Source organism: Equus asinus, chromosome 3 (assembly GCF_041296235.1).
Source record: "Equus asinus isolate D_3611 breed Donkey chromosome 3, EquAss-T2T_v2, whole genome shotgun sequence".
NCBI lineage: Eukaryota > Metazoa > Chordata > Mammalia > Perissodactyla > Equidae > Equus > Equus asinus.
The window spans coordinates 155,108,172-155,132,979 of NC_091792.1; the positions used below are offsets into that span (position 1 = coordinate 155,108,172).

A 24,808-nucleotide genomic window follows, 5' to 3' on the forward strand; every position below is an offset into this window, starting at 1 on the left:
GGTGCGACAGCGACCGCTCACGGAGGCAGCTAGTCAGGCTAGGACCCCCTCCTTCATTCCCGGCCGTCCCTTCCCGGCACCAGGACTGTCGAGGCTGCGGCTGCAGCGAGGGGACCCCAGCCTTCCCTTCCCGCAGACCAGAGACGCCTTTCCCCTCCCTCCAACGCAGCGCGCGGAGCGCTCTCCTCGCCCTGAACACCTCCCCCTCCAGCTACCCCGGGGCGTCCCCCCGACCCCGGGCACCACCGAAAATCTACCCCCTCCACTCCCATCCGTGCCTCCTTTACACAGGGACGCGCTCTCTTTTTGTTGTTCCCTCCTCAACCCAGCCACGCACTAAGGGAACACGCCGGTCCCTGCCATCGACCACTGGCCCCTGGAACCCTACCCCCAAAACCTTTCACCATCCTTCAGGACCCCCAGGTGGGCGCGGCCGCGGGCGAGGCACCCTCCCCCTACTTCGGGGGATCGCTCCATTCATAGGATCCCCTCCCCTTTCTCGCTTCGAATCGCCGTGCGCCCAGGCCGCCGCCCCAGGATTGCGCAGCCCGCACCCCTCTTTCTGCGACCCCCCCGCCTCCCGCCCTGGGGTGCCCTCCGAGCCTCCATCGGGGGCGCCCTCCTATCTCCCCCGCTTTTCCCCCCCACCAGCTCGGGGCGGCGCGGGGTCCCGAGGGAGCGCTCCCGGGCGCCCGCCCCGCGCTCCTTTGTGCGGCCCGGCGGGCGCTGCGTCAAGGCGGAGGCGCTGCCGCCGCCACACGCGCACACTCACCGGCGCACAATTAACCCCCGGGAGCGGCAGGGAGGGAGGCGGCGGCGGGAGGAGGGAGCGGCCGCGAGCCCAATCGCTCGGCTCCCCGCCCCGGCCCGCGCGGCGCCGCCTCCGCCATTGCTGCGAGCAGGCGCGGGCGGCGCGGAGGCTCGGAGCGCAGAGCTGCCGGAGCGGGGCGTCGGGTGAGTGCCGGCCGGCGCGGGGCCGCCGGGCCCCGAGGCTCGACCCTGCCCGCCGGGGAGCGGGCTCTGGGGCCGCGCGTCCCCCCGGGGGGAGGCACGGGGCTCTCCGGGCGCAGCGGCGCCAGGGCGAGGGACGCGTCTAGACGGGCTGGGCAGGGGCGGCGCCCCCTCCCCGGCCGCGGTGCGCCCCTGCGCCGGGCGCCTTTGTCCAGCGGGACGAGGGTCTACAAATGCAGAGCACCCCGCCCCCCTCGGGCCGTGACCTCCGCGTCCTCACGACCCCTCCGCGGAGACGAGGCGGGGGCCGGCGAGCTCGCGGACGCCGGGTGGGCGGGTGGGTCCGGCTCGCAGTGACTCCCGCCCGGCCCTCCCTCCGCAGGCGGCAGCTTCGGGTCTCCCGGAACGATGGTGAAGTTGGGGAACAATTTCGCGGAGAAGGGCACCAAGCAGCCGCTGCTGGAGGATGGCTTCGACACCATCCCCCTGATGACGCCCCTCGATGTCAATCAGCTGCAGTTTCCGCCCCCGGATAAGGTGAGAGGCCCCCCCGCACCCCTGTACCCCCGTGCTGCCGGGCGCGCACCCCCAAATCTCGGGCGGCGGCCGCAACAAAAGAAACGCGCCGCGTGCGCTGGGACGCGAAGTGGGGGCGGGCTCGGGCGGCGGGAGGAAGCCCCCGGAGGGCGACGTCCCTGCGCGCGACTCTGGATCGCGCGTGGGGGCGCCTTGCCTTACATGACAGCTTCGTCCTAACAATGGAAGGCGGTCGGGGAAAGGTCCCTTCTTGATTTTCGTGGGAGTCTTGTCGGAGAGAGGTCCCCGTCCCCCCAGCTGCCTCCCCCAGCTCTGCCCCTGCCTATGGTACCAGGGTGTCTGGGCCTGGGGTGAGCGCAGGGGCGGCGCAGCCTTTCCAGGTGCTGCCGTTTCAGCCCCTTTGCCCCACTGCGGTGGGGAGGCCCCTCTCCTTCCCAGAAGGACCCTCTTTAGGGGCCGATTCCCTCCTTACCCTGCCCGCCGCCCCTCCCAGACGGCAGGGCGGACGCTGCTCTCATATCGCCCCCTTCGCCTCTTTGTTCCTTTTGTGAAATCTCCAAAGAAGTGCTCTGCGCGCGCGATATTAGTGTGACTGGGGACAGCCATTCATCCATCACCCTTTCCCCAAAGTGGGGTGGGGTTTTTTTTTGCTAAATTTAAAGGATCCTCTCTTTTCTTGAATACATCATCCAATCAAGTAGTTTCTGTCCGTTAAGGATAATATTTTCAAGTGTCAACGCTCAACAAGGTAAATACGATGTTTAGAAGTCTGGACGGTTGGATTGTACATCTCGAACCTGAAATAGGAGCGCAGCGTCCGTGCTGACGGCCTTGCTGCTGCTTCGAACCGCCCGGCCGCGAGGGGGCGCACTCGACTTACTGTCCCCTAAGCCCCGCAGGGAGGTGCTGACTCAGGGCTTTGTATTTGATGCTGGTGATTGCTGGCCACAGGGCGGGCGTGCGGGTGGGGGAATGTCCCTGCGGAGGGCCCCTCCCTTCTGGAGGATTCCTTCATTCCCACGGTGGGCCCGTTTGAGTGGTTTTGATCCCCCCACTCTGCTGTGTTTTGGGTGGGTGGGGGCGGGGCAGGAGCGAGGCTGGCGGCAGGTGCTTGCCTTCTGGGGAAGGGGCTCAGCAGGTCGCACGTGTGCCCCCGGGCCCCAGTGGGGCCGCTCCGGACGCTGGCGGTCCTGCAGAGGCTGTGCGGAGAGCCAGGGCTCCGTGGGCCCCGGCCCGGCTCCCCTTCCCTGTCTGGGCACAGACTTGCCCGGGGAGCCCAGCCGGCCGGCTGCCCCTCCTTCCCCTCCCGCGTGGGCCCCTCAGCTGAGAGAGAGCCCAGGAGGGCCTGGCCTGAGATAGCACCTCTGTTAGGTGATTCCCCCGGCTCAGCTGAGCTGCCTCTTTTGCCCTCAGCCTGTTCCATTCCAGAACTGTCCGGCACACAGCTGGCTTATGTCACGGAGGATTCAGGCAGGGATGAAGCCCCAGCCAGCCAGTCGGGCCTCAGGAGTAGCCTAGGCAGCTCAGAGAGGTGATGAGTCTCACATCCCTGGGTGTATTCAAACAGAAGGGCAACGGGCAGTGATGCTCTGGAGATGAGAATCCTTGTAGGGACCAGTGGGTGGGCTAGAAGATTTCTGGGGTCACAGATGACAAAACTGACTCTCAAAGAGTTTACGGGACGTGGCCAAGGTCACTGGGCTGAAGGCCACCGTTCTCCAGCATGCAGGCAGAAGCTTCTGGCAGGGCCTCTTGCTCTGCCCAGCTTGGGGCCAGACATCTCTCACACGAGACCTCTTAACCTGAACAGCGGTAGCATGTTGCTCACAGCCAGGGGTCAGAGAGGCGATGTCGCCTGTCCCAGGTGACACGGTGTTTGAGAGCAGATAGCTGTTAGGGTTGTAAACAGAATCTGTCCTGAGACTGTGTCCCGAGTGACGGTGGCCCCAGAGCTGGCAGCACTGTCAGGGCCTGTCTTCCCTGACCTGTGTGGATGCTTACCGTGCGCCAGGCCCTCGTCTGTGTGCTTTACGGGTTTCATCTGTGAATGCGCTGACGTTGTGAGGGTGACGACCATCGTTACCCCATTTTGCAGATGTGGAAATGGGAGCACAGAGAGTTTAAGGGACTTGCCCAAGGTCACCTCGCCTGTTAGTGGCAGATGCAGATTGAATCCAGGCCGGCGGGACACTGACTGGTCCCCGCTGGGCTCATGGAGTCCCCCTCCTCAGCGGAGCCCGGGGAGACAGGCTTTGCCCCCATTTCACAGGCAAGGACACTGAGGTTCCGAGTGGCCAAGTGTGTGCTCAAGGTCACAGCTGGTCAGGTACGCTTGGGACTTGAGGACGGATGGCAGAGTGATGTCCAAGTGCTGCCTCAAGAGACGGGCTCGTCCTGGGGTGGGCACCCAGCTGTCACATCCTCCGTCTCCATGGAGAAGGTCACTCAAGACGAGAGTGTGGTTTCAGGGTACCTGGCCCTTGGGATCCTTTTTCAGTGGCACCTGGCATGGGCCACTTTCTCCCCCAATTCTTCCTCACCGAGATTGGCTCTGGGGTCACCGCTTGGTCTGAGAGCCCCTCCAGCTGCCTGCCCGGGGCCGGCCCTCCTGACTCGCTGAGTTTCCTTGTTCCATCCTGGGTCCCAGTGTCACAGAGGAGCAGATATCTCCCCCAAAACTCTGGGTCCCCAGTGAAAGGGATGTTGTCACCTGGGAGGAAGAGCAGGAGTGTGGCTGGTTCTCCAGTCGGCAGCCGCCTCCTGGCTCCTGCTCTGGGGCATGGGCTTTGCGAATGGGAGCCTTGTAACCCCTCGACCCTCTCCTGAGCCCCTGCCGGCCGGTGGGGACAGAGTAGACAGACCTCGGCCACAGGGAGTGATGAGGGCAGTGCCGGTAGAGAGAGGGCGAGGCTGAAGGGCAGGGCTGGACGGGTTTCCTGGTTGGGCAAACGCCTCCCGCTTCCCAGCAGAGAGTGGGGGCAGTAAGAGCAGGGAGACCCTCCTGGGGAGAGAGGGGCATGGTGAGGTGGAGACATGCTGACCCGAGACCGGTGTCTGTGAAGGCGGGCGGCCCACTCCTTCCTAGTCCTGGAGGGAAGCCGGGCGCTTGAATCTCCTCCTGCTCTGCCATTGAGGCAGAGAGAGACCAGTGCCAACCCAACGCGTCCTCCCCACCTGGGCCGGCGAGCATGCTCGGTGGTGGAGGGAGCACTGTGTTTGGAGTCAGGAGTCCAGCTGACTCCTCTTAGCCCGGCCACCTATTAGCTGTGTGGCTTTGGCCAATGAGCTTAACTTCTCTGTGCCTCAGTTATCACATTTCCCTGTGGAGGGGGCTGCTATCAGGATTATTAACGGGTAACTTCTCTGCAAGTCCTGGCACAGAGATTTCCAGTAAGTGGCAGCTGTTCTCATTCTTTCTGTGAAATCCTTCCTGGCCTGGTGGGGACTGAACACCAGAGTTCCCACCCCATCCTCTTTGGGCGATGTGCCTGACACATCTGGCCGTACCACTGACATTTTTCTTCTGTCTCCTGGCCAAGGTGGTCGTGAAGACTAAGACCGAATATGAACCTGACCGCAAGAAAGGCAAAGCGCGGGCTCCCAAGATAGCCGAGTTCACCGTCAGCATCACCGAGGGCGTCACCGAGAGGTTTAAGGTGAGTGGCCCTGGAGGTGGGGGAGATGCTGCCTTGGGCCCCAGGAGGTGGCCACCAGCTGCAGAGATGACCGTGGAGCAACAGGGACAGGATCCCAACTGGGCAAAATGCACCTTGTGGTTTTTAAAATTTCACTCTTTCTTCATCTTCCAAAATGATCACATACTGCTTAGTGTTAACACGGAAAACCCACATCTAAACTTTCTTTAGACAAAGGTTATACACGTATGAAAAATCCTTTACTAAACGTTACAGTCTGTGGCAGTTCAGGAAGGAAGCAGACACAGAAGGGTGTGGTGTTGTGCCTACTGTGTGCAGGACACGGTGCTGAGCCCCGGGCTCGGCTAGCTCCTCTGAGCGACCCTCCCTGGGAGGTCACACTGGCAGGATAACCCATTTTGCAGATGGGAAGTTGAGGCACGGAGCAGTCCCGGCGATAGGTGGCAGGGCCAGGATGCAGAGCCCCTGCGTTCAGCCTCTGTCCTTCGCCCCCAGACACGGCACGTGGCCAGTGCGTTCTGCACACGGTTGCTGGAGGCGCTCACTTTGGGGAGGAGAGCCTTGCTCTGGATGGTTCTTCAGGGAGAAGCAGCTGCTGAAAGGGGTGGGGTCCAGCCAGGTCTAGGGGCGGAGCCCTCCCCACAGTCTGGTGGCCTCTGAGCATGGGAGGCTGTGTTGGTTGAGGAGCAGGTTAGGTTGTTGATCTTCTGGAAACATCCTTTGGGAAACACGAGAGACAGTGATCTGGGAGACACCAGTGGTCTCCAGGCCTCGAAGAGGGGCCCTGGCTGGCTCCCCGGGGCCCCACGTGGATGGGTGCACAGGCGCCCGCACACCCACACCCCCTGCGGTTTGTAGAGCGCCTGTGCACGGTGCCCTAATCCATCTCCATGACAACCTGGGGACCGGCTGATAGGCGGACGTGAAGCTGGGACAGGTGAGGTGGCTTTGCGGGGTGACAGGGGAGCCTGGGGTAACCTGCCTGTTACTCCCCCCCTCGCGCCCATGCTCCACGCCACCTCACTGGGCCGCAGGAAACTGTGAGGGCCTGCGTGGCCGGCGGGTCCTGCCCGAGGTGCCGTCTCCTGTGTCGGTGGGGCGTTCACTGTGTTAGCCCTCCCGGCACGCTGCCCCGAGAGCTGGGCACGATCAGGGTAACCCGTTTCACAGACGGGGAAGTTGAGGCCCAGTGGGGTCTGCACCTGAGCTCTCTGCTAGGGTGGAAGGAGGCGGGGCGGTCTGAGAGGCTCTGCCAGAGGCTGCTGACCTGGCAGTTCACACCTTTGTGAGGTTCTTGGCCGGGACCAGGTCGGTGGCCCCGAGGTCAGCATCTCTCTCCCGCCGTGGCCAGCCAGCTGTGCAGGTGTCTCACGTGCTGCCACTCCCAGACCTGGCTGGCCCACGCCCTGGCCTTGCCCCCTGCTGCAGCAGAAGTGCCCTCAATTTCCAGGTCACGGTCCCCGTCACTCCGCTGGCCGACCCCTGAGTGTGTCTGCGTCTCTCACCCCTGACTGGACCTCGCGTCTCCCAGCCCCGGCATTTAGGTCCCCACAGAGCAGGGCGCAGTGTGCCACTTGAACTGTCCCTTCCTCTGTTGAGTGTCTGTGGTGTGCCGGGCCCTGTCCCCCAGCTCCGGTGTCCGTGTGCGCTTTCCCCGCACACTCACCTGATGCAGGTCCCCAGGTCCCTTGTTTAAGGCATGGGTGACACACATCGGCCACCAGGGCCCTTGGCAGCCACAGCTGAGCCTCTGTATGGTTCCCTGGCTCCCGCTGCCCAGAACCTGAGGCTTAGAAGGTCTGTGCCCGTCCGAGGGGACGGGCTGTGGTGGCAGAACCTGCCTCATCTCTGCTGTCACCTCCTGGGGACGTCTGGGAAGGTGATGTATGCAGTAGGCACTCCATAGCTCCCTGCATCGCAGCGAGCCCATCTCCCCAGGCTTACACAGGCCTGGCGTGTCCATGTACTTAGCATCTGTGGCCCCCTTGCCGTTCACAACCACCCCCAAGGGGGTGTGCTGGCCCCTTTGACAGATGACGCTGTTGAGTCCCAGGTGGTCACCAGGGGGCTGGTGCCCCCGGGGCCCGTGCCTTTCCACCACACCTCCTGCCGTACGCACCTCCCCCCAGCCCCACCTTCCAGCTCCCAGACCCCTTTCCCCTTCCATCTCCTTCCAGTGCCAGCTCAGGTATCACCTCCGCCAGGAAGCCTCCGGGGATTAACCCCACCCTGCTGGTGTTTCACTGCCCTGTGTACGGAGGCAGTACCCGTGTCTCCCAGTCATGGAGTGCTCCCATGAGCCAGACATGGGGCCAAGCTTGTTGAGTTGGTTATCTCATTTAATCCTCATAAAAACCTCATGAAGTATGCACTGTTATTACCTCCATTTTACAGTTGAGGGGAAATCAATACAGAGAGCCTGAACCCAGCAGCCGGCTCTTGGGCTGGGGTCATGTGGCTTCTCCTGGAGACCGGGTCTGCGTGGGGCGCTCTAAGTCCAGGTGCCCCTCGTACTGTGGGAGTGTCTGCTCCCAAGAATCCTTTTCCTTTGATCTGAAACCCTTCCCGGTGACTGCCGCCCTGTGGCCTGCGATCTAGCCCCTTGGACGCAAGTCCCCCGCTTCCCAGCAGCCTTCAGGTATGCGGCAGGCCCACGCACCCTGAGGCCTCCGCAGTGGAAGCACCACTTTTCTCTCGTCCCTTCCTTTGTATCACAGTGTCCAGGCTCCCCTACCCCCAGCGCCCTCCTCTGGGGGCAGCTCTTGGCCCGTACTTCTCTTCGGGGGTGAGGCCTGTGACCAGGTGTCCCGGCGAGGTCCAGTGGGGTGGCATTTGGAGGAAAGGCCCCTCAACCTGAGTGAGTGACCTGGGAGGGAAGCAGGGCCTAGCAGCGCCCTGAGACCAGGTCGGGCAGAAGGGAGGGCGCGGGGACTCCTGGCACAGATGGCTCTTGGTCCTCAGCCCCGCTGCGCTAGGCACGGTGAGGGCTCCATCATGCTGCCTCCTCTCCAGGGCTGAAGTCATGCGCAGGAGTGGCCTGATGGGCAGTCCGTGACTGTGCTGCTAGCCTGGATGGAGTGGGACCAGTGAGGTTTCCAGGGTCTGCCTGCAGGCCCCTCGCTGGCTGAGCAACTTCAGTGCCAGCTCCTGATGGAGCCCTCTCTCTGGGCCATGCCTAGGTGTAAGCCCTTGACAGATGGCAGTCGTAAGTTCTCACCCAGTTGGGCGAGGGACATGGCCAAGGTCACACAGTCAGTCAGTGAACAGCAGAGTGGGCTGTGAGGCCAGGAGGCCTGTAGGCCAGACTCGCACAGCAGAACAACCTGCTTTCTGCAGGTGCCCCCTGCTTTTGTTCCAGGCCCTTCTGGAAAGGGCAGGAGGTTTCCCCAGCTCCCTGAGCACCGCTGTGGGGTCTGCTGAGAGGCATTCTCCACAGCACTGTGCATCCCACGGGGTCTGGGGCTGCCTGCATCACAGTCACCGGAAGGTCCATTTTCATAGAGGAGCCCTGCACCCTGGGAATAGGCACTGTAACAAGCTCTCTAGATGGTTCTAATGTCTGCTGAGTTTGCGACCCTTTATGGGTGGGAGTGCGTTCCAGCCCCTGGGCCGGGTAGGCTCAGGAGGCCTGGCACCTTTTGGAAATGCTAAGATTGCCTGCCCTTCTGGAATGTTCTCTGGGCCTTTCATTGCCTGGTTATGTTTCTAGCATCTGAATGCACACACAGTGAAGCGTGCAGCTGGTCAAGGGTTGGGGCTCTTCCTGAAAACTGGGAAGCGTGTGCTAAGAGGACGTGCTTGAGATGAATGTGTGATGAGAGCAGGATCCTCCCCCTGGCCCGGGCCTGGGGTCAGTCACAGCTTCAGCTGTGACAGAACATCTTCCTCATCCTGTTGGTGGCCGAGCAGCTTCCGTGTGGCTCCCCAGCCCAGCCACCTCCTCGGTTCTTTTCATCCCTGTGTGTGAAACGCAGAATGAGATTGTGCCTTTCAGCTGTGGAAGCAACAAGTCAATAACGCGTCCTCCTTTTGTCTCTTATCTGTGCAGTTCAGGAGCCGCGTGCTGGCTGCTCTGCGCCTTGTCTCTGCCTACCTTTGGATGGCATCCTTGAGACGAGATGTCTTTTTGGATGCTACTTTATGATTATCGCTCGGGGATTAATCTCTTGGCTGCGAGGTTGCTAGGCTGGTTGCTAGGTAACCGCTGGCTGGGGAGGGATCGGTGGACTCCGCCACCCTGGGACTGCAGCATGAATCACCCAGTGGCGGCCAAAAGTCTAGGCTTCCGAGGAGGTTCGTGTCGATGAGGAAAGCGGCCGTTTAATTAATTAGAGGTGTATTTATGCCGAGAACAAACACGGCTGAGATGTTTCTCAAATGCGCTAAAGCTAAACGTTTTTTTAATTTCGCCTTCCCGCTCGCCCGTGCAGAGCGGCTTGTCAGGGTGCTGCTTCCTGAAGCTCTCCCTGATCCTGGAAGGCAGAGGGGTGGTAATTGGGCGACTGAAGGAAGGTTCCAGCGGGCTCTCCCGAGCCCTTCGTGCCTCTGGCTGTGGGCACAGAGAGCTGCTGACATCTCGGAGATCTGCAGCCCTCTCTGTGAGTTAAGGGTTTCGGCGAGCCAACCGCACCCCGTGAGCTGGTGCCACGTTGCCTTCAGGGCTTTACGAGGTGCCAGGGTCAGCCCCAAATGCGAGTGAACGTCTGTCCTGGCCAGCACAGGGCAGGGAGAAGGTCCTAAAGGGGACACCAAGTTTGTCTGAATGGTCCCCATTGTTGGCAGTCGATGCTGCAGTGGGGGTGTCCCCTTGCATCCTGTTACAAAGGATTCGGTGGGTGGTTTGAATCCTTTTCTCATATCCTTAATGACCTTGAGCTTCCTGTGCGCTCGTCTGTTTCCCACACTCTCCAGTAATCCCCTGGTGTGTTTCAAGATGCATTTGTTAAATATTTATGACCGGCGACACCATTTCCTTGGCATCCAGCGGTGGGGGAGGTCTTCCCGTGGTGGCACTAGAGGTCCTATAAATGCCTTTGGATGCCCCGTAACCTGCAGCCGAGCATCTTGCGGGTTTCGGCAGCCCGGATCTGCGGTCAGAGAGCCCATGGTTTTCTGGCCCAGCTGCAGAGTGGGGGCTTCATCCAGAACCGGATCATCAGTGGGTTGAGTCATCTTAGGGGGTGGTGTCTGTGTGTTCACTTTTGTGTGGGTAACCTAAAATATTTGGTGCTGTAAACACTCGAAGATGTCAGGATTCATCTTATTTTTCCAAGATATTTTTGTTTTTTTACTGCATTACTCAGCAGAAATGCACATTCCGTTTCCCTCCTGCTGAGGGTGGAGGACGGAGCGGAGCAAGAATAACCCAGCCGCCCTCAACGCAGGGCCTGCTTGGCGCCGAGCTTCATGACTGTCATTCCTTTCTGTCTTAGTCTTGAAGGCTGATCTTGCTGTCCTGATTTTGTAGGGGGGAATCAAGGTCAGAGAGGTTAAGGAACAGGCTCAAGGTCACCCAGCCAACCAGGGGTGGAAGTAGGATGCGGGCCCACAGCCATCTGACTCCAAGCCCCCCAGGCTCTGTCTTCCACATCAGCAGCTGTGTGGGATCCGCCGGGTGACTGTCGCCTGCTGCAGACGTCCTAGTTGCCACCCAAGCTGGGCAGTGACCCCCAGGAGGCCCCCAGCAGGAGAGGAGGCCCCAGGCCAGAAAGAGCAGATGGGGACACAGCAAATTCAAATGATGCTTGAGCCCCTCACCTATGAAATGGGTGATTACTAATTCCCAACTCACGGTGACCGTGTAGAGAACTGGGACAGCAACCAGGGCCTTGTAAGTTGAGTGGCCACATAACTTATGGCCCAGATGGGGGGACACTTCTGAGGACAGTGGACACTGCACGTTTGGGCTGCTGGGGCAGTAACCATCAGCCAGGACTGTCCCAAGTATCTGGGACGTGGTCCCCTCCTTATAAACTCCTTAAACAGTTCATCCCAGGACCCGCATCCCATTTGTTACCCGTTCCTGGCTGTTCTTTCCAGAAAACTCCGCTCGGATCCCTCTGCCTCTGGGTAGGGCTGCTCTGGCTCGGACTCACTGTCTCTTTAGGACCCCGCCACAGCCTGGGCGACCCCGTCTTCACGGTTCATCCACGTGGTCACGTGTGTCAGTACGCTGTTCCTTTTTATGGCCGAGTAATATTCCATCGTAGGGCTATGCCCCCTTCATCTCCCGGTGGACAGTGAGTGGTTTCCGCTTTCTGGCTGATGGGAACAGTGCTGCAGGAACATTCGGGGACAGGGTTTTGTTTGAACACCTGTTTTCAGGTCTTTGGGGTCTACACCTAGGAGCAGGATTAGAGTCATGACAATTCCGTGTTGAACATACTCAGGAACTGCTGTTTCCCACAGTGGCTACGCCATTTTGCATTCCCGCCAGCAACATACAAGGCTTCCCGTTCCTCCACACCCTCACCAACAGCTGCTCTTGTTTATTTTGTTATCGTAGCCGTCCTAGTGGGCGTCAAGTGGTATCTGATTGTGGTTTGGATTTGCGTTTCCCTGGTGGCTGATAACGCCCAGCATCTGTTCCTGTGCCTGTTGGCCATTTGTGTATCTTCTTTGGAGAGATGTCTGTTCAAGTTCTTTCCCATTTTTAATTGGGTTGTTTGTCTTTCTGTTGTTGAATTGTCAGAGTTCTTTATATATTCTGGACACCAGATCCTCATCAGATATATCAATTGCAGATATTTTCTACCGTTTTGTGGGGTGTCTTTTCTCTCTCTTGGTAGTGTTCTTTAAAGCACAAAATTTTTTAATTTTGGTAAGGTACAATTTATTTTTTCTTTTGTTCCTTGTGCTTTTGGTGTCATATCTAAGACACCATTCCCCAATCCAAGGTGGTGAGATCACCTCTGTGTATTCTAAGAGTTTTATGGCATTAGCTTTTCTATTTAGGTCTTTGTTCCATACTGAGTTAACTTTTGTATATGATGTGAGGTAAGGGTCTGCCTTCATTCCTTTGCAGGCAGACATCCAGTTGTCCCAGCCCCATTTGTTGAAGAGACAGTTCTTGCCCCATTCAGTGGTCTTGGCCCCCTTGTCAGTTGACCATGGGCGCACAGTTTTATGTCTAGACTCTGTTCTGTTCCATTGATTTACATGGCTGTCCTTATGCCGGTACCACACTGTTTTGATTACCGTAGCTTTGTAGCAAGTTTTGAAACTGGGAAGGGTGAGTCCTCCAACTTATTCTTCCTTTTCAAGATTCCTCGCATCCTATTGAGGATCCCTTGCAATTTCCATCTCTGCACAAAGGCTGTCGGGATTCTGACGGGGACTGCACTGGATCTGTCAGTCAGTTTGGGGGGTCTTCCAGTCCAGGAACACAGGCTGTCTTCCCGTTGGTTTGGGTCTCTGGTAACTTCTTTCAGCAGTTTTACAGGTCGCAGCGTACACCTTCTTTCACGTTCACTGTCGGCAGTAAACGACAGCAGTATGAGCAATGCGTGTGACCATCACGGTGCAGATCACAGGTGGGATCGCATCGCCCTGCCGTTGTCGCCAAGACCTGCGGAAGTGTCTGCTCGCATTGTCCCTTTGAAGTTGCAGTCTTGTTTGGGGTATTAATAGAGAAGCGCATATTTCGTTACCTCACAAAGCTATATTTTTGCAATATTTTCATACTACTATTTCAGTATCATTGGTTTCCTTTGTGATCCTAGGTAGAGAGTTTGATGTATTTAAAGCACGATTCTGAGAAGCATTTTGGCTTCACCTGGCTGCCACAGAGGTCACTGGTAAAAACAGTAGAAACCCTGCAGCAGGCCCTCCCCCACCCACACCGCCCCCACCCACGGCCCCTCACAGCTCACTGCCCATGGCAGTAGGGGCAGGGCCGCCCAGGGCCCCGGCAGGGCACACGCCCGAGGACGCGTGGCAGCAGCAGCTCTAATCCCGCCCCGTCGTCTCTGCTGGAGAGCCTTACTGGCAGCTGCACGAAAGTGATGTCAATCTACAGATAGTGTAGATTCTGCCCACACACACACACACACACACACACACACACACACACACACACACACGCTCTCTCACACACGTAAATCAGTGGCAAACATCTGTCCTGCAGCCAACTGGCGACACCTCCCAGTGCTGTGAGAAATGCTAATTTGTCACTAGCGGCAGCCGCCTGCTGGGATCCTGCAATGCCCAGGAACTGTCTGGGTTCCCACTTCTTGGTGCGGCATGCAGGGACCTTTGCCACCCGGCTCGTGTCCCCTCCTGCAGGACGCGTGGTGCTCCAGCCACACCGAGCACATCGCGTCCTTTGATGCCTCCCGGCTTTGGCACGACCCGTGTCGCTGTGAGAGCACCTTCCCTGCGCTTCCCTGGTGAGCTCCTCCTCAAGACCCGACACTGCGTCCTGGAAGCTTCTCAACCGCAGATAGGGGGCCCCCTTGGCAGGCCCTTCCCTTCCGCAGGCCTCACCCTGCCTCGTGAGGAGCTCACACCACTTGGCAGAGACCAGGGCTGCCGCTGCTGGGCCAAGGACACTCCAAAGTGGCTGCAGCCAGCTCTCCTGAGAACGTCTGCCGGCCATCGTGGGTTCCAGAGACGGAAGAAGGCGGGGCCTTGGGGCCGAGGCACTTTTGCCTTTGTGGGCCCTTCCTCCTAATAAAAAAGAATGACATTATCTTATGACTGCCTCGGTCTAAAGATGAATATAATCCAGGCTGGATTCATTATTACATGCTCATTATTATATTGTTTCTTCTTTTTTGGTTTTTAAACAAAATTAAAAACCATTTTCTTGAGCTCTACAAGCATCGTGGGCCCAGCAGTGGGCTTGGGGTGCCTAACAGAGACGTCGGCCCTGCTCCTAGGGAGATACCCTTCTCCCACCCGAGGCACTCCTGGGCTTCGTCCCTGGCCTCCAGGGCCACAGCCCACCCTGGAGAGTCCAGGTGTGGGGTCAGGCACTGTCATCACCCAGGCTCTCTGGGCTCCAGGGCCTGTGGAGGGCAGAGGTGCCCTGGGGCCTGCCTCCTTCCCATGCGCGGTCATTTGCTTAATAAAACCCAGAGCAGCGGCGCCTCTGCGCACTGAATTTCTGTTCCCTTTGAGGTGTAGGTCCTCGGGTCGGCTCCGGTGACGCTGAGGGCTGCTCTGTAGGACGCACTGGGAGAGGGGCTGCCTGCCACCTGGCTCCACTTGCCCACTGGCTCGCTAGGCACTGGGAGGCGCCGCTTTAGCCTGTGGGGAGGCGGCTCGAGGAACTGAGCTAGTCTCTGGGGGCTGCTGGAACAAAGGACCACCCCCTGGCTGTCTCCTCTCACAGTTCTGGAGGTCAGGAGTCCTCACAGCCTCACGGGGCCCAATCAAGGTGTCTACAGGGCTGGCTCACTCTGGGGACCCTGGGGCAGCAGGCTTCCTTGCTTTTTTCAGCTTCTAGAGCCACAGTCCTCACATTCCTTGGCTCGTGGCCCCTTCTTCCATCTTCACTGCCTGCAGCACAGCATCTTCCAATCTCTCTCTGCTCCATCTTCTCATCGCTTTCTCCTCGGTAGTAGAATCTTTTCCCATATAAGGTGACACGCACAGGCTCCAGAGATTAGGACCTGGGTACATCTGGGAGACATTATTCAGCCAACCCAGGTGGCTTGCCATGGCCTAGTCATCTCCATGTCTGAGCCTCAGTTTCCCCGTTTGTGAAACGCAGTCAGTAACACTGCCTCGCAGGCGCTGTCACAAGGAGTAGACAAGCTTTATTTACGCTGCCTCCCTAGTGCAGGGTGTGGCGGCAGTCTCCGGAGCAGCTGGTACAGTGGTGTTTGGCTTGAGGGTGCAAAGGCTGGGGTGAGAGCAGCCCCCAGGCTCCAGGAGTTCCACGCAGAAGGGGGACCCTCTGTTTAGCCCCATGGTTCTCAGCATGGGCTGCACACAGGCGGTGTCTGGGCAGTTTGCAATAATACCGATGCCTGGCTGTTGCCTCTGACATTCTACTGTCGCTGCTCTGGGCAGGCTCCCAGCCTCGGATCCTTAGAGCCCCTGTCATTCTGATACCCGACCACGGGTGAGCCCCTTCTTTGTGCTCAGGTTGGGTCATTGCCCATGGCTGCTGCTCCTCTTCTGATGGGTACCCTGGGACTCCTAGGACCACCTAGGTGTCCTGTTGGCCTGGATTGAAGGTGTTGCCTTTGCAGTGACAGGGCTTCCATGACATGTGAAGGAAGGTGCTGGATCTGACAGCCTCCGAGCATCTTCCTTGCCCTGATGCTGCAACACTGTGAGAAGTGGGGTTCCATTGTGCAGCGAGCGCTCGCTGTGTCCCACTGGGGCCCAGCACAGGTCTCCTGCACCCCCCACTGTGAACTTGGGTGCTGGGCCGGCATCCTCTTTTCACAGCTGAGAGGGAAGCAAGCGGCAGGGGCAGATGCTCTTTCTGGAGTCAGTGTGTGTGTTGGCAGAACAGGCCTGGAACCCAGGGCTCTCGACATACGTTGGGCAATGAATGGTGAGTTTGTCTTTTGGCCCAGAGTTTTTGGAATTGGTTGAAAGATGGAGCCGCTGATGTCTCGGGCTCTTCAGAAGCTCATAGTCATGGTGTGTCAATGAGAGAAAGCCTAAAGGATACTCCCAGAGCCTGGAGGAAACAGGCATGTCTGGTTAAGTAATTTCACACCTTGTTCTGGAATATTCCCAGTTGTCTCATGGTGGGGGGTGGGGGTGGTCAGGAAAGTCTCCAAACTGGGCCACAGATTAGGAGACAGTAGATGCTGGCCGATGTGGTGCACACATGTGCTGTTGGTGTCCAGAGAGGCTGGGATGTTCCAGAGCTTTCCTGGAGGCAGCGGGCCTGTCCATGGCTTTGAAGGGTGAGGAGAGCCGGCAGCACAGTCTGGCCGGCTGGGGAAGGAACAAGGATGACGGCGGAGAGAGAACACCTTCAGGAGAGGCATGCAGACCTGCGCCCCCTGAATCCAGAGCCCCGGGATGAGGGGCTGCATGAGTCTGCTCGGGCTGCTCCCACGGGGGACACCGGTTGAGGGGCACAAACAGCAGAAGTTTACCCTTCCACAGTTCTGGAGGCCAGAAGTCCAAGGTCAAGGTTTCGGCAGGGCCGTGCTTCATCTGAAACCTGCAGCGGAGAATCTTTCCACCTCTTCCTAGTGTCTGGGGGTTGCCGGCCATCTTTGGCTTTCCTTGGCTTGTAGATACAGGACTCCAGTCTTCCGTTGTCTCGTGACCTTCCCCCTGTGTGTGTGTGTCCAAATTTCCACTTTTTATAAAGACATCAGTCATGCTGGATGAGGGCTCACCCTATTGACCTCAACTTAATTTAATCACATCTACAAAGATCCTATTTCCAGATAAGGTCACATTCAGAGGTACCGGGGCTTACCACTTATGTATCATTTTGGGGGGACACAATTGAACCCATAACGGGCCCAGCACGTGGGGCTGACATGCTCTCAAGCCCTTGATGCCTTGTCATTCTCCTGATAAACTGTAAGAGCCTAAGGCATTGTTCCCTCTTCAGAGAGGAGAGATGCAGGTGACCTGCTCAGTCACATAATTGGCAGGTGGCAGAGCCGGGGTCCAATTCTGAGCCAGTTGGGGATCTTTCTGGAAGGGCCCATGGCACTCTCCTCAGGCCATGATAACCACAGGGGGACATCATGCCACAGAGTGAATTGCAGACCCGCACTTCTCTTCCCACCACAGGGTGCTTCCCAGGTCTGAGCAGACTCTGGGGCCCGGGAAAGCCCTGGGGTTTGCCAAGGTGCGGGGAAAGCCGGGGGACAGCCTGCAGGGCAGGGCTTTGCCACACCGGGTGCCTCCTGCTGACTCTCTGTAGATTTCTTTGCCCTCCTCCCTCGGCTATTCCGGGGACTCTCGTGTTCTCATTTCTCGCTTCTGTGAGCTCCTTGGCCATGGGGCCCAGGAATCCCGGATGAAAGGCGCAGGCCGGGTTCCAGGAGGGGAGCCCCGAGGAGGTGGTTCCCCATGGCCCTGCAGAGCTGGGGGCTATTTTTAAACCTAAACAGATGGGGCGCTGTGAACCCAACTCCAACGTGGCGTCCAAATTCAGTGATTTAAGGACGCTCCATGTCTCTGGGACTTGATATCATATTTTTCTTTTTTGTATTGAGATATAATTAGCACATAGCATGACATTAGTTTCAGATGTGCAACATAATGTTTCAATATTTGTCTTTATTGTGAAGTGATCACCACACTAAGTCTTGTTAACATCTGTGGCCATACATAGTTACAAATTTTTTTTTCTCATGATGAGGCCTTTGAATACCTACTGTCTTAGCAACTTTCTATGCAATAGGGTGTTATTAACTATGGTCACCGTGCTGTACACTACATCCCCGGGACTTATTTATTTTTATTTTATAACTGGAAGTTTGTACCTTTTGACGCTCTTCACCCGTTTCACCCACCCCCCACCCACCGCCTCTGGCAACCACCAATCTGTTCTCTGTGTCTGGGAGCTTGGGTTTTTAAATAGATTCCACATAAAATGAGATCACGTGGTATTTGTCTTTCTCTGTCTGACTTATTTCACTTAGCATAATGCCGTCAAGGTCCATCCATGTTGTTGCAAATGGCAAGATTTCCTTCTTTGTGTGGCTGAGTAATATTCCATTGCATAAATATGCCACATTTTTGTTATCCATTCATCCACCGATGGCACTTGGGTTCCTTCCACGTCTTGGCTATTGTGAATAATGCTGCAATGAACATAGGGGTGCCTATATTTTTTTGAGTTAATATTTTCGTTTTCTTTGGATGTATTCCTAGAAGTGGGATTGCTGGATCATGTGCTAGTTCTATTTTTAATTTTTTGAGGAACTTCCACACTGTGTTCCATGGTGGCTGCACCAATTTGCATTCCCACCAAGAGTGTACAAGGGTTCCCTTTTCTCTGCATCCTCGCCAACACTTATTTGTTGTCTTTTTGATAACAGCCATCCTAACAGGTGTAATATCTCATTGTGGTTTGATTTGCGTTTCCCTGATGATTAGTGATGTTGAGCACCTTTTCATGTGCCTGTTGGCCATCTCTGTGTCTTCTTTGAGAAAATGTCTGCTAGATCCTCGGCCCAGTTTTTAATCGGATTGCTTGTTTTTTGCTGTGGAGTTATATAAGTTCTTTATATATTTTGGCTATTAGTGCTTATCAGTCGTATGATGTGCACACCTTGTCTCCTACTCGGTAGGTTGCCTTTCATTTTGTTGTTGGTCTCCTTTACTGTGCAGAAGCTTTTTAGTTTGACATAATCCCACTTGTTGATTTTTCTTGGTGTTGCCTGTGCTTTTAGTGTCAAAGTGAAAAAGTCATCGCCAAGCCCAATGTCAAGGAGCATACTGCGTATGTTTTCTTCTAGGAGTTTTACGGTCTCAGGTCTTACGTTTAAGTCTTTAATCCATTTTGAGTTAATTTCTGTGTGTGGTGTAAGATGGGGTCCAGTTTCATTCTTCTGCATGTGGCTGTCCAGTTTTCCCAACATCATTTATTGAAGAGACTTGACTTTCTCCATTCTATGTTCTTGGCTCCTTTGTCATAAATTAATTGACCATATATGTGTGGGTTTATTTCTGGGCTCTTTGTTATGTTCCATTAGTCTGTGTGTCTGTTTCTATGCCAATACCATACTGTTTGGATTCCTATAGCTTTGTAATATAGTTTGAAATCAGAAAGCGTGATGCCTCCAGCTTTGTTCTTATTTCTCAAGATTACTTTAGCTATCTTGGGTCTTTTGTGGCTCCCTACATATTTGAGGATTGTTTGTTCTGTTTCTGTGAAAAATGCCAGTGGAATTTTGAGAGGGGTTGTATTGAATTGCTAGATTGCTTTGGGTAGTATGGGCATTTTAACAACGTCAGTTCTTCCAATCCATGAGTATGGAACATCTTTCCATTTCTTTGTGTAATCTTCAGTTTCTTTCATCAGGGTTTTACAGTTTTCAGCGTACACGTCTTTCACCTTCTTGGTTAAATTTATTCCTAGGTGTTTTATTCTTTTGGATACAATTGTAAATGGTATTGTTTTCTTAATTTCTCTTCCTGATGGTTCGTTATTAGTGTATAGAAATGCAACAGATTTTTGTGTATTAATTTTGTATCCTGCTACTTTACTGAATTCACTTATTCCAACAGTTATTTGGTGGAGTCTTCAGGGTTTTCTATATATAATATCATGTCATCTGTAAATAGTGAAGTTTTACTTCTTCCTTTTTGTTTGGATGCCTTTTATTTCTCTTTCTTGCCTAGTTGCTCTGACGAGGACTTCCAGTACTGTGTTGAATAGAAGTGGTGAGAGCAGGCATCCCTGTGTTGTTCCTGATCTTAGAGGAAAAGCTTCCAGTGTTTTACCATCGAGCGTGATGTTAGCTGCGAGTTTCTCATATATGGCCTTTATCATGTTGAGTTACGTTCCCTCTGTACCCACTTTGTTGAGAGTTTTTATCATAAATGGATGTTGAATTTGTCAAGTGCTTTTTCTCCATATGTGGAAATGATCATAGAATGGTCATCTGTCATTTTGTTAATGTGCTGTATCACAGTGATTGGTTTGTGGATATTGAACCATCCTTGCATCCCTGGAATGAATCCCATTTGATCATGGTGTGTGATCCTTTCACTGTATTGTGGAATTCAGTTTGCTAATATTTTGAGGAAATCATTTCTAACAGGGCCTCTTAATCTGTTGTGTGCCATGGACCTCTTCTTAGAATAATGTTTTCAAATGCCTAAAATAAACTATAAAAGGTTACAAAGGAGGCCAGTTATATTAAATACAGCTCTCCCCACGGAGCACCCTGGGGGAGGCAGCCCTGCTGGCTAGACTGTGGAGAGAGCCCCTGAAGCTGCCCTTGCTGCCCCCAGGGGCCACCAGCAGGTCGATTTGGGTGAGCAGTAGCCGAGGTGATGTGAGGAGAGGAGGCTAGAGTACGACACGGCAGCAGGCGTGAGAGGCTGCATGGCTGGGGCTGAGAGCCCAGCTCTGCATCTGCCAGCTGTGCCATCTGAGTGAGTGAGGGAATGACAGTGGTGACAGCTGCAGCAACAAGAGCAAACGCTTCCTTCCATAGCTATTGCCACGCCCAGGCGCTGTCCCAGCAGTTCTGCCTGGAGTCCTTGGCGGAAGCCGAGTCCTCTCACTGCCGTTGGCGGGCAGGAGCCTGGGCCCAGAGGAGCTGGCTGATGTACTCAGAGTCTGGCTGCAGAGCTGTGCCATAGCCCTGCCCTCCCGCCTCTCCCACGCATTGGCAGGGTTGCTGGTCTTGTTGCAGAGCCCTGCATGTGCTGTGGCTGTTCCCTCTGCTGCCACATGCCCCTAGGGCCACTGCCCCCTCCCCTTCCTGGCAGATTCGAGCTCCTGCAGCATCACCCAGCTCAGCTGCCTCTGCAGTCTCCCTGGGCCAGGTGGTGTGTCCTTGTTGTGTGCTGGAGCCACCACTGAAACCCAGATGGCACCTTCCCCGTGGGGGTTTTGGGCCCTGAGGCAGCCGTGGCTCCATCCTGTTTGTGTCCCCGCGTCAGGCATGGGCTCCGTATGCAATATAGGTTGTCCAGACAGCCTGGAGTGTCTCTGGCCCTTAGAGAGCTGACGGCCCTGAGAGACCAGGTGAGGGGTCACAGGAGGGAAAAGGGGTGGAGGACAAAGACGTTGACAGGGACTGACAGGACTCAGAGATGGGCAGGAAGGGCCTCATCAGAGGTGATAGAGACTTCTTGCAGCCTGGGGTGTGAGGGGCCGTGCCCTGGGCGAGGACACAGAGGGGATGGCGTCGTCCAGGCTGTAGTGAGTGTGAGCTGTGGGCGTGGTGGCGCTTGGAGATGGGGATTCGCAGCTGGGGGCATGGCAGGTGGCCTGGGTGGCCATGCAGGGAGAAGGGAGAGAGTGGCAGGCTGGGCCAGCAGACTCTGGGTGCTGCCCCTCATCCTGTCCCGGGGTGTGGCAAGCCAGCCTGCAGTGCAGCAGGGTGAGCTAGAAAGGAGGGCGCCCTGGGTGGGGCCAGCCCTGGCACAGCAGGCTGTCTTGTAGTTTTGAGCTGGCTGGCAGGCTGGCCCTGGCCTGGGTTCCTAGTAGCCAAGACGCAGGCTCAAGGAGGATTCTGGACCCTGGCGATGAAGAGCTGGGCACTGGGGGCAGGGCACAGTGATGAGATGAATGCCCGCTGCAGGACTTATGATGGTTCTTTGTGGGCATCTGCCCAGTCATTCCCCCTTCACAGCCTCACAGCGCCAGGTAGGTGGGGAACCATTGTCCTGTGTCACAGGTGAGGGGCCTGTGTCTCAGAGAGGTTCAGGGGCTTCCAGGGTCACACAGCCAGTGAGCTGTAGAGCTGCGGGTGGAACTTGGACCTCAGTGCCTGTGCCTAAGCTGGGTGCAGAGGGATGCACGGGGCTCCCTAAGGGAGGGAGGAAGGGAGGGTTCCCCAGGGTGACCTCAGAGAGTTCCCAGTGGGGCTGGCATCCTGTCTTCTAGGTGAGCATGCTGTGCGGTTTATAACACACTCCTCGTGCTCATTTCTCATGTTACCCAGGACCCTGGCCAGAGATGCTGTGTTCCCCTTTCACACATGCGCACTGATGGCTCCGAGAGGCTATATGGGAGCTGAGGCTCCACAGACTGTCCCCTCCCAGAGGGCAGTCTCCACAAGCACACAGATTGGCTTTCTTCACGCTGTATGCCCAGTGCCCAGCACAGTATGGGGGGGACGGAAGGCAGGGGTCCTGAGCCCAGGGCGGGGCTCACTGTGCTCTGCCCGAGGGACTCCTCAGACCAGCAGGCCTCTCTGCAGTCTCAGGAAGCGGCAGAGCTCCCTGCACTTGGTGGCTGCGGGGCTGTGTGTGGCTGGGGAAGGAGCTCACCCCCACTGAGCCCTGGGAGGGAAGGTGGGCAGTGAGTGGTTAACGCGGATGGAGGCCCTGGCCTGGCCCAGTGCCCAGGGCCCTGCTGCTCTGTCTCCTTCTCCCTGCTCGGGAGCCTGAGAGCCATCCCTCTGCTAAGCCCAGTGGGGAGTCTCGCCCCTCCCCGACCTGACCCGCAGCGCCTTTGCTGGCCCTTCTAGCCTCAGGACATGCTCTCGCCCCTGCCAGGTGGCTCCCGGCACCTGGTGAGCATCTACAAGGCCCAGACCCAGTGTCGTTTCATCCCCCATGCCCTCCAGCTGGGGCAGGCTCTCCCACCCCTGTGGTCTTCCTGCGTGGTCGCACATCCATCCGCAGACGTGAGCTGAGCACATACTGAGCTGTGTGCTTGGCGTACAGCGCGAAGAAAGCCAAATCCGTGTGTTCGTGGGAACTGCCCTCTGGGGAGGGGACACGCTCAAACCGAGTGTGCAGAGGTGAGGGAGCCCAGGAGGGTCTGTCCTTCCCGCTCAGCTGGTCCCAGCTCAACAGGGCCGCTGTCCGTGGGCCACGGCGTCCCAGCACTGCATACGCGGCTCAGGAGCCATCTAGGGGATTGTCGATAAGCGGGCGGTTGATGTCACCTCGGTGACTGGCGGCAGTCAGACGGGTAGCCTGCATCCACGTCTCAACTGTGTCTGGTGTCCGTGAGGCTTGATCGTATCTGTACCCCGAGTGCTCTCTGCAGGGCCCCAAGTACTAAAAATAGCTAATTTAAAATAAAGGCGACTTATGGACGTGGTGACAAAACGGTACAAAAAGTTGTCCAGTGGAAAGTGCTTTGGCCGCCCTCTCATCCCCAGACACCTTCCAGGATCCGTGTTTTTGTGCCTCCTTCCAGGGACAGTCTCTGCGCACGCTGGTGTGCGTCTGTCTTTGTGCATCTATGTGTATCTGTCTGGCTGCCCCAGCACACGGTCTTCCCAGCCTCCCTGACGTCCCCACCTCTGCCCACAGGTCTCCGTGCTGGTCCTCTTTGCTCTGGCTTTCCTCACCTGTGTCGTCTTCCTGGTTGTCTACAAGGTGTACAAGTATGACCGCGCCTGCCCCGATGGCTTCATTCTCAAGGTAAAGCTCCGCCTCGCCCTGCGACCCTGGCATGCCTTTGCACCTTGCCCTCTCACTTGACCTTGCGGCGCCCCGGGGACAGGCACTAGAGCAGCAGGGGCCCTGAGCTCTGTATCCAAGGCCAGCGATGGGGGTCCTTGTGGAAGGTTCCTGGTGGGAGGCCCTGCGGGGTCAGGGGAGGGAGGCAGAGGGCCAGGGGGCAGGAGGCGTGGTGGGACCTGTAGGAACGGAGCTGCTGGGACAGGCCCTCCTGTCAGGCAGGCCCAGCTCGGCCACATGAAAGAGGAAGGACATGCCGTGGGGAGGCAGCGGGAAGCTGAGGTGCAGAGAGGGGAGGGCTTGCCCCAGGCCACGTGGATCTGGGACAGGGCTGGGAGCACGACCCACCTCCCAACCACGTGTCCCTTGCCTGCCCTCCCGGCCACGGTGCTGCGTCGCTGGGCTCTCCACACTTGTGGAATGCGCTGTGATGCCTGCAAGTGGCACATAAGCGCACACCCGGGACAACAGGATGAAGTGAAGAAAAGTACACGGAGGCAGAGGAGGGTGAGAAGACGAAGCCAGGAGGAAGGGAACGCACTTGCTGGGATTCCCTTTTCCCTACACGCAGCATCTGGGCCCCACGTTTGGTTGTGAACTTTCCAGAGCCAATGTGAAGAGGAAGTGCGATCGTCTCCAGGATTTGGCACGGCTGAACTCAGAGCAGGAGAGCCCCGGCTATTGGTTCTGAGCATGCGCTCCAACAGGCTGGGGGTGTGAGCTGTCCCTGGGCGGCAGCTGTTTGGGTTTTGCTAACGGGAGACGCAGAGCCGTTCCCCGAGGTGGCAGGCCAGACTGGAAGTCATGGCTCTGGCCTGGCCCTTTCCCTCCTTCCACATGGCGCTGTGCTCAGGGCTGGAACACAGCCAGGAGCCAGTCAGATAAAGACCCCCATCTTCTAGAAGCTCGCCGACATTCTCAAAAGAAACATAAGTCAACTGTACCCTGAGTTAGGAGGTTATAAACACTGAAAAGCAAAGCAGAGCAGCGTCGGGGCTGCAGTTTCTAGAAGGTCAAGTTCTAGCAAGGCTCATAGGAGGCCTGTGAGGGAGCCACGCAGCCACCTGGGGAAGCGCATCCAGGCAGAGGGAAGCCCCCCACCCCTGGGCTGGGGCTGGAAGAGTTTACATCTGTTTGGAGGCTGGAACGACAGCAGGCTTTAAAGGAGGCTGATCCAGAGGGCTGGGGGCTTCGAGGAGGGGAACACATGAGCAGACCCTGGAGGCCAGCAGGGCTGAACCAGGCAGGCTGGGGGAGGAGGACACACAGGTGACAGCAGGATGGGAGAGGGCACGCTGGGAGCCGGCCCAGGTGTGATCTCGCTGGGGGACTGCGAGGCAGTGGAAGATGAACTGGCTATGGCCAGAACACAGTGCCAGGCAAAGGCCCCTGGAGGAGGGGGAGGTGATGGGGTGGTCACTCGAGTAGCCTGGGGAGGGGACTGGAGGTTGGTAGGGAGCAAGAGGAGGCTGCTGCAGGGGATCAGGGAAGAGAAGAGGGTCTGGACAGGTCTGGGTGCTGGAGATGGAGAGGGGAGACCTATGTGACACTGGAAGAATGACTCTGGGACGCAGGGCAGGGACAAGGGGGGAGGACCTGGCCCAGAGCTGGTTACTCGGGCTGATGTC

The 24,808-nt window shown here is 57.0% G+C and overlaps 1 protein-coding gene across 1 annotated transcript in view; it reads left to right on the forward strand.

Moving 5' to 3' along the window:
- Nucleotides 1–733: 733 nt before the first annotated feature.
- The window catches only part of NSG1 (neuronal vesicle trafficking associated 1), a 31,788-nt gene continuing 7,713 nt past the window's right edge, over nt 734–24,808 (forward strand). Inside the window, exons 1-4 of the mRNA XM_044767848.2 lie at nt 734–954; nt 1,334–1,488; nt 5,028–5,144; nt 23,031–23,141. Of these exons, the coding sequence (XP_044623783.2) occupies nt 1,360–1,488; nt 5,028–5,144; nt 23,031–23,141 (357 nt within the window). The 5' untranslated portion in view covers nt 734–954; nt 1,334–1,359. The remainder of the gene's footprint in view (nt 955–1,333; nt 1,489–5,027; nt 5,145–23,030; nt 23,142–24,808) is intronic.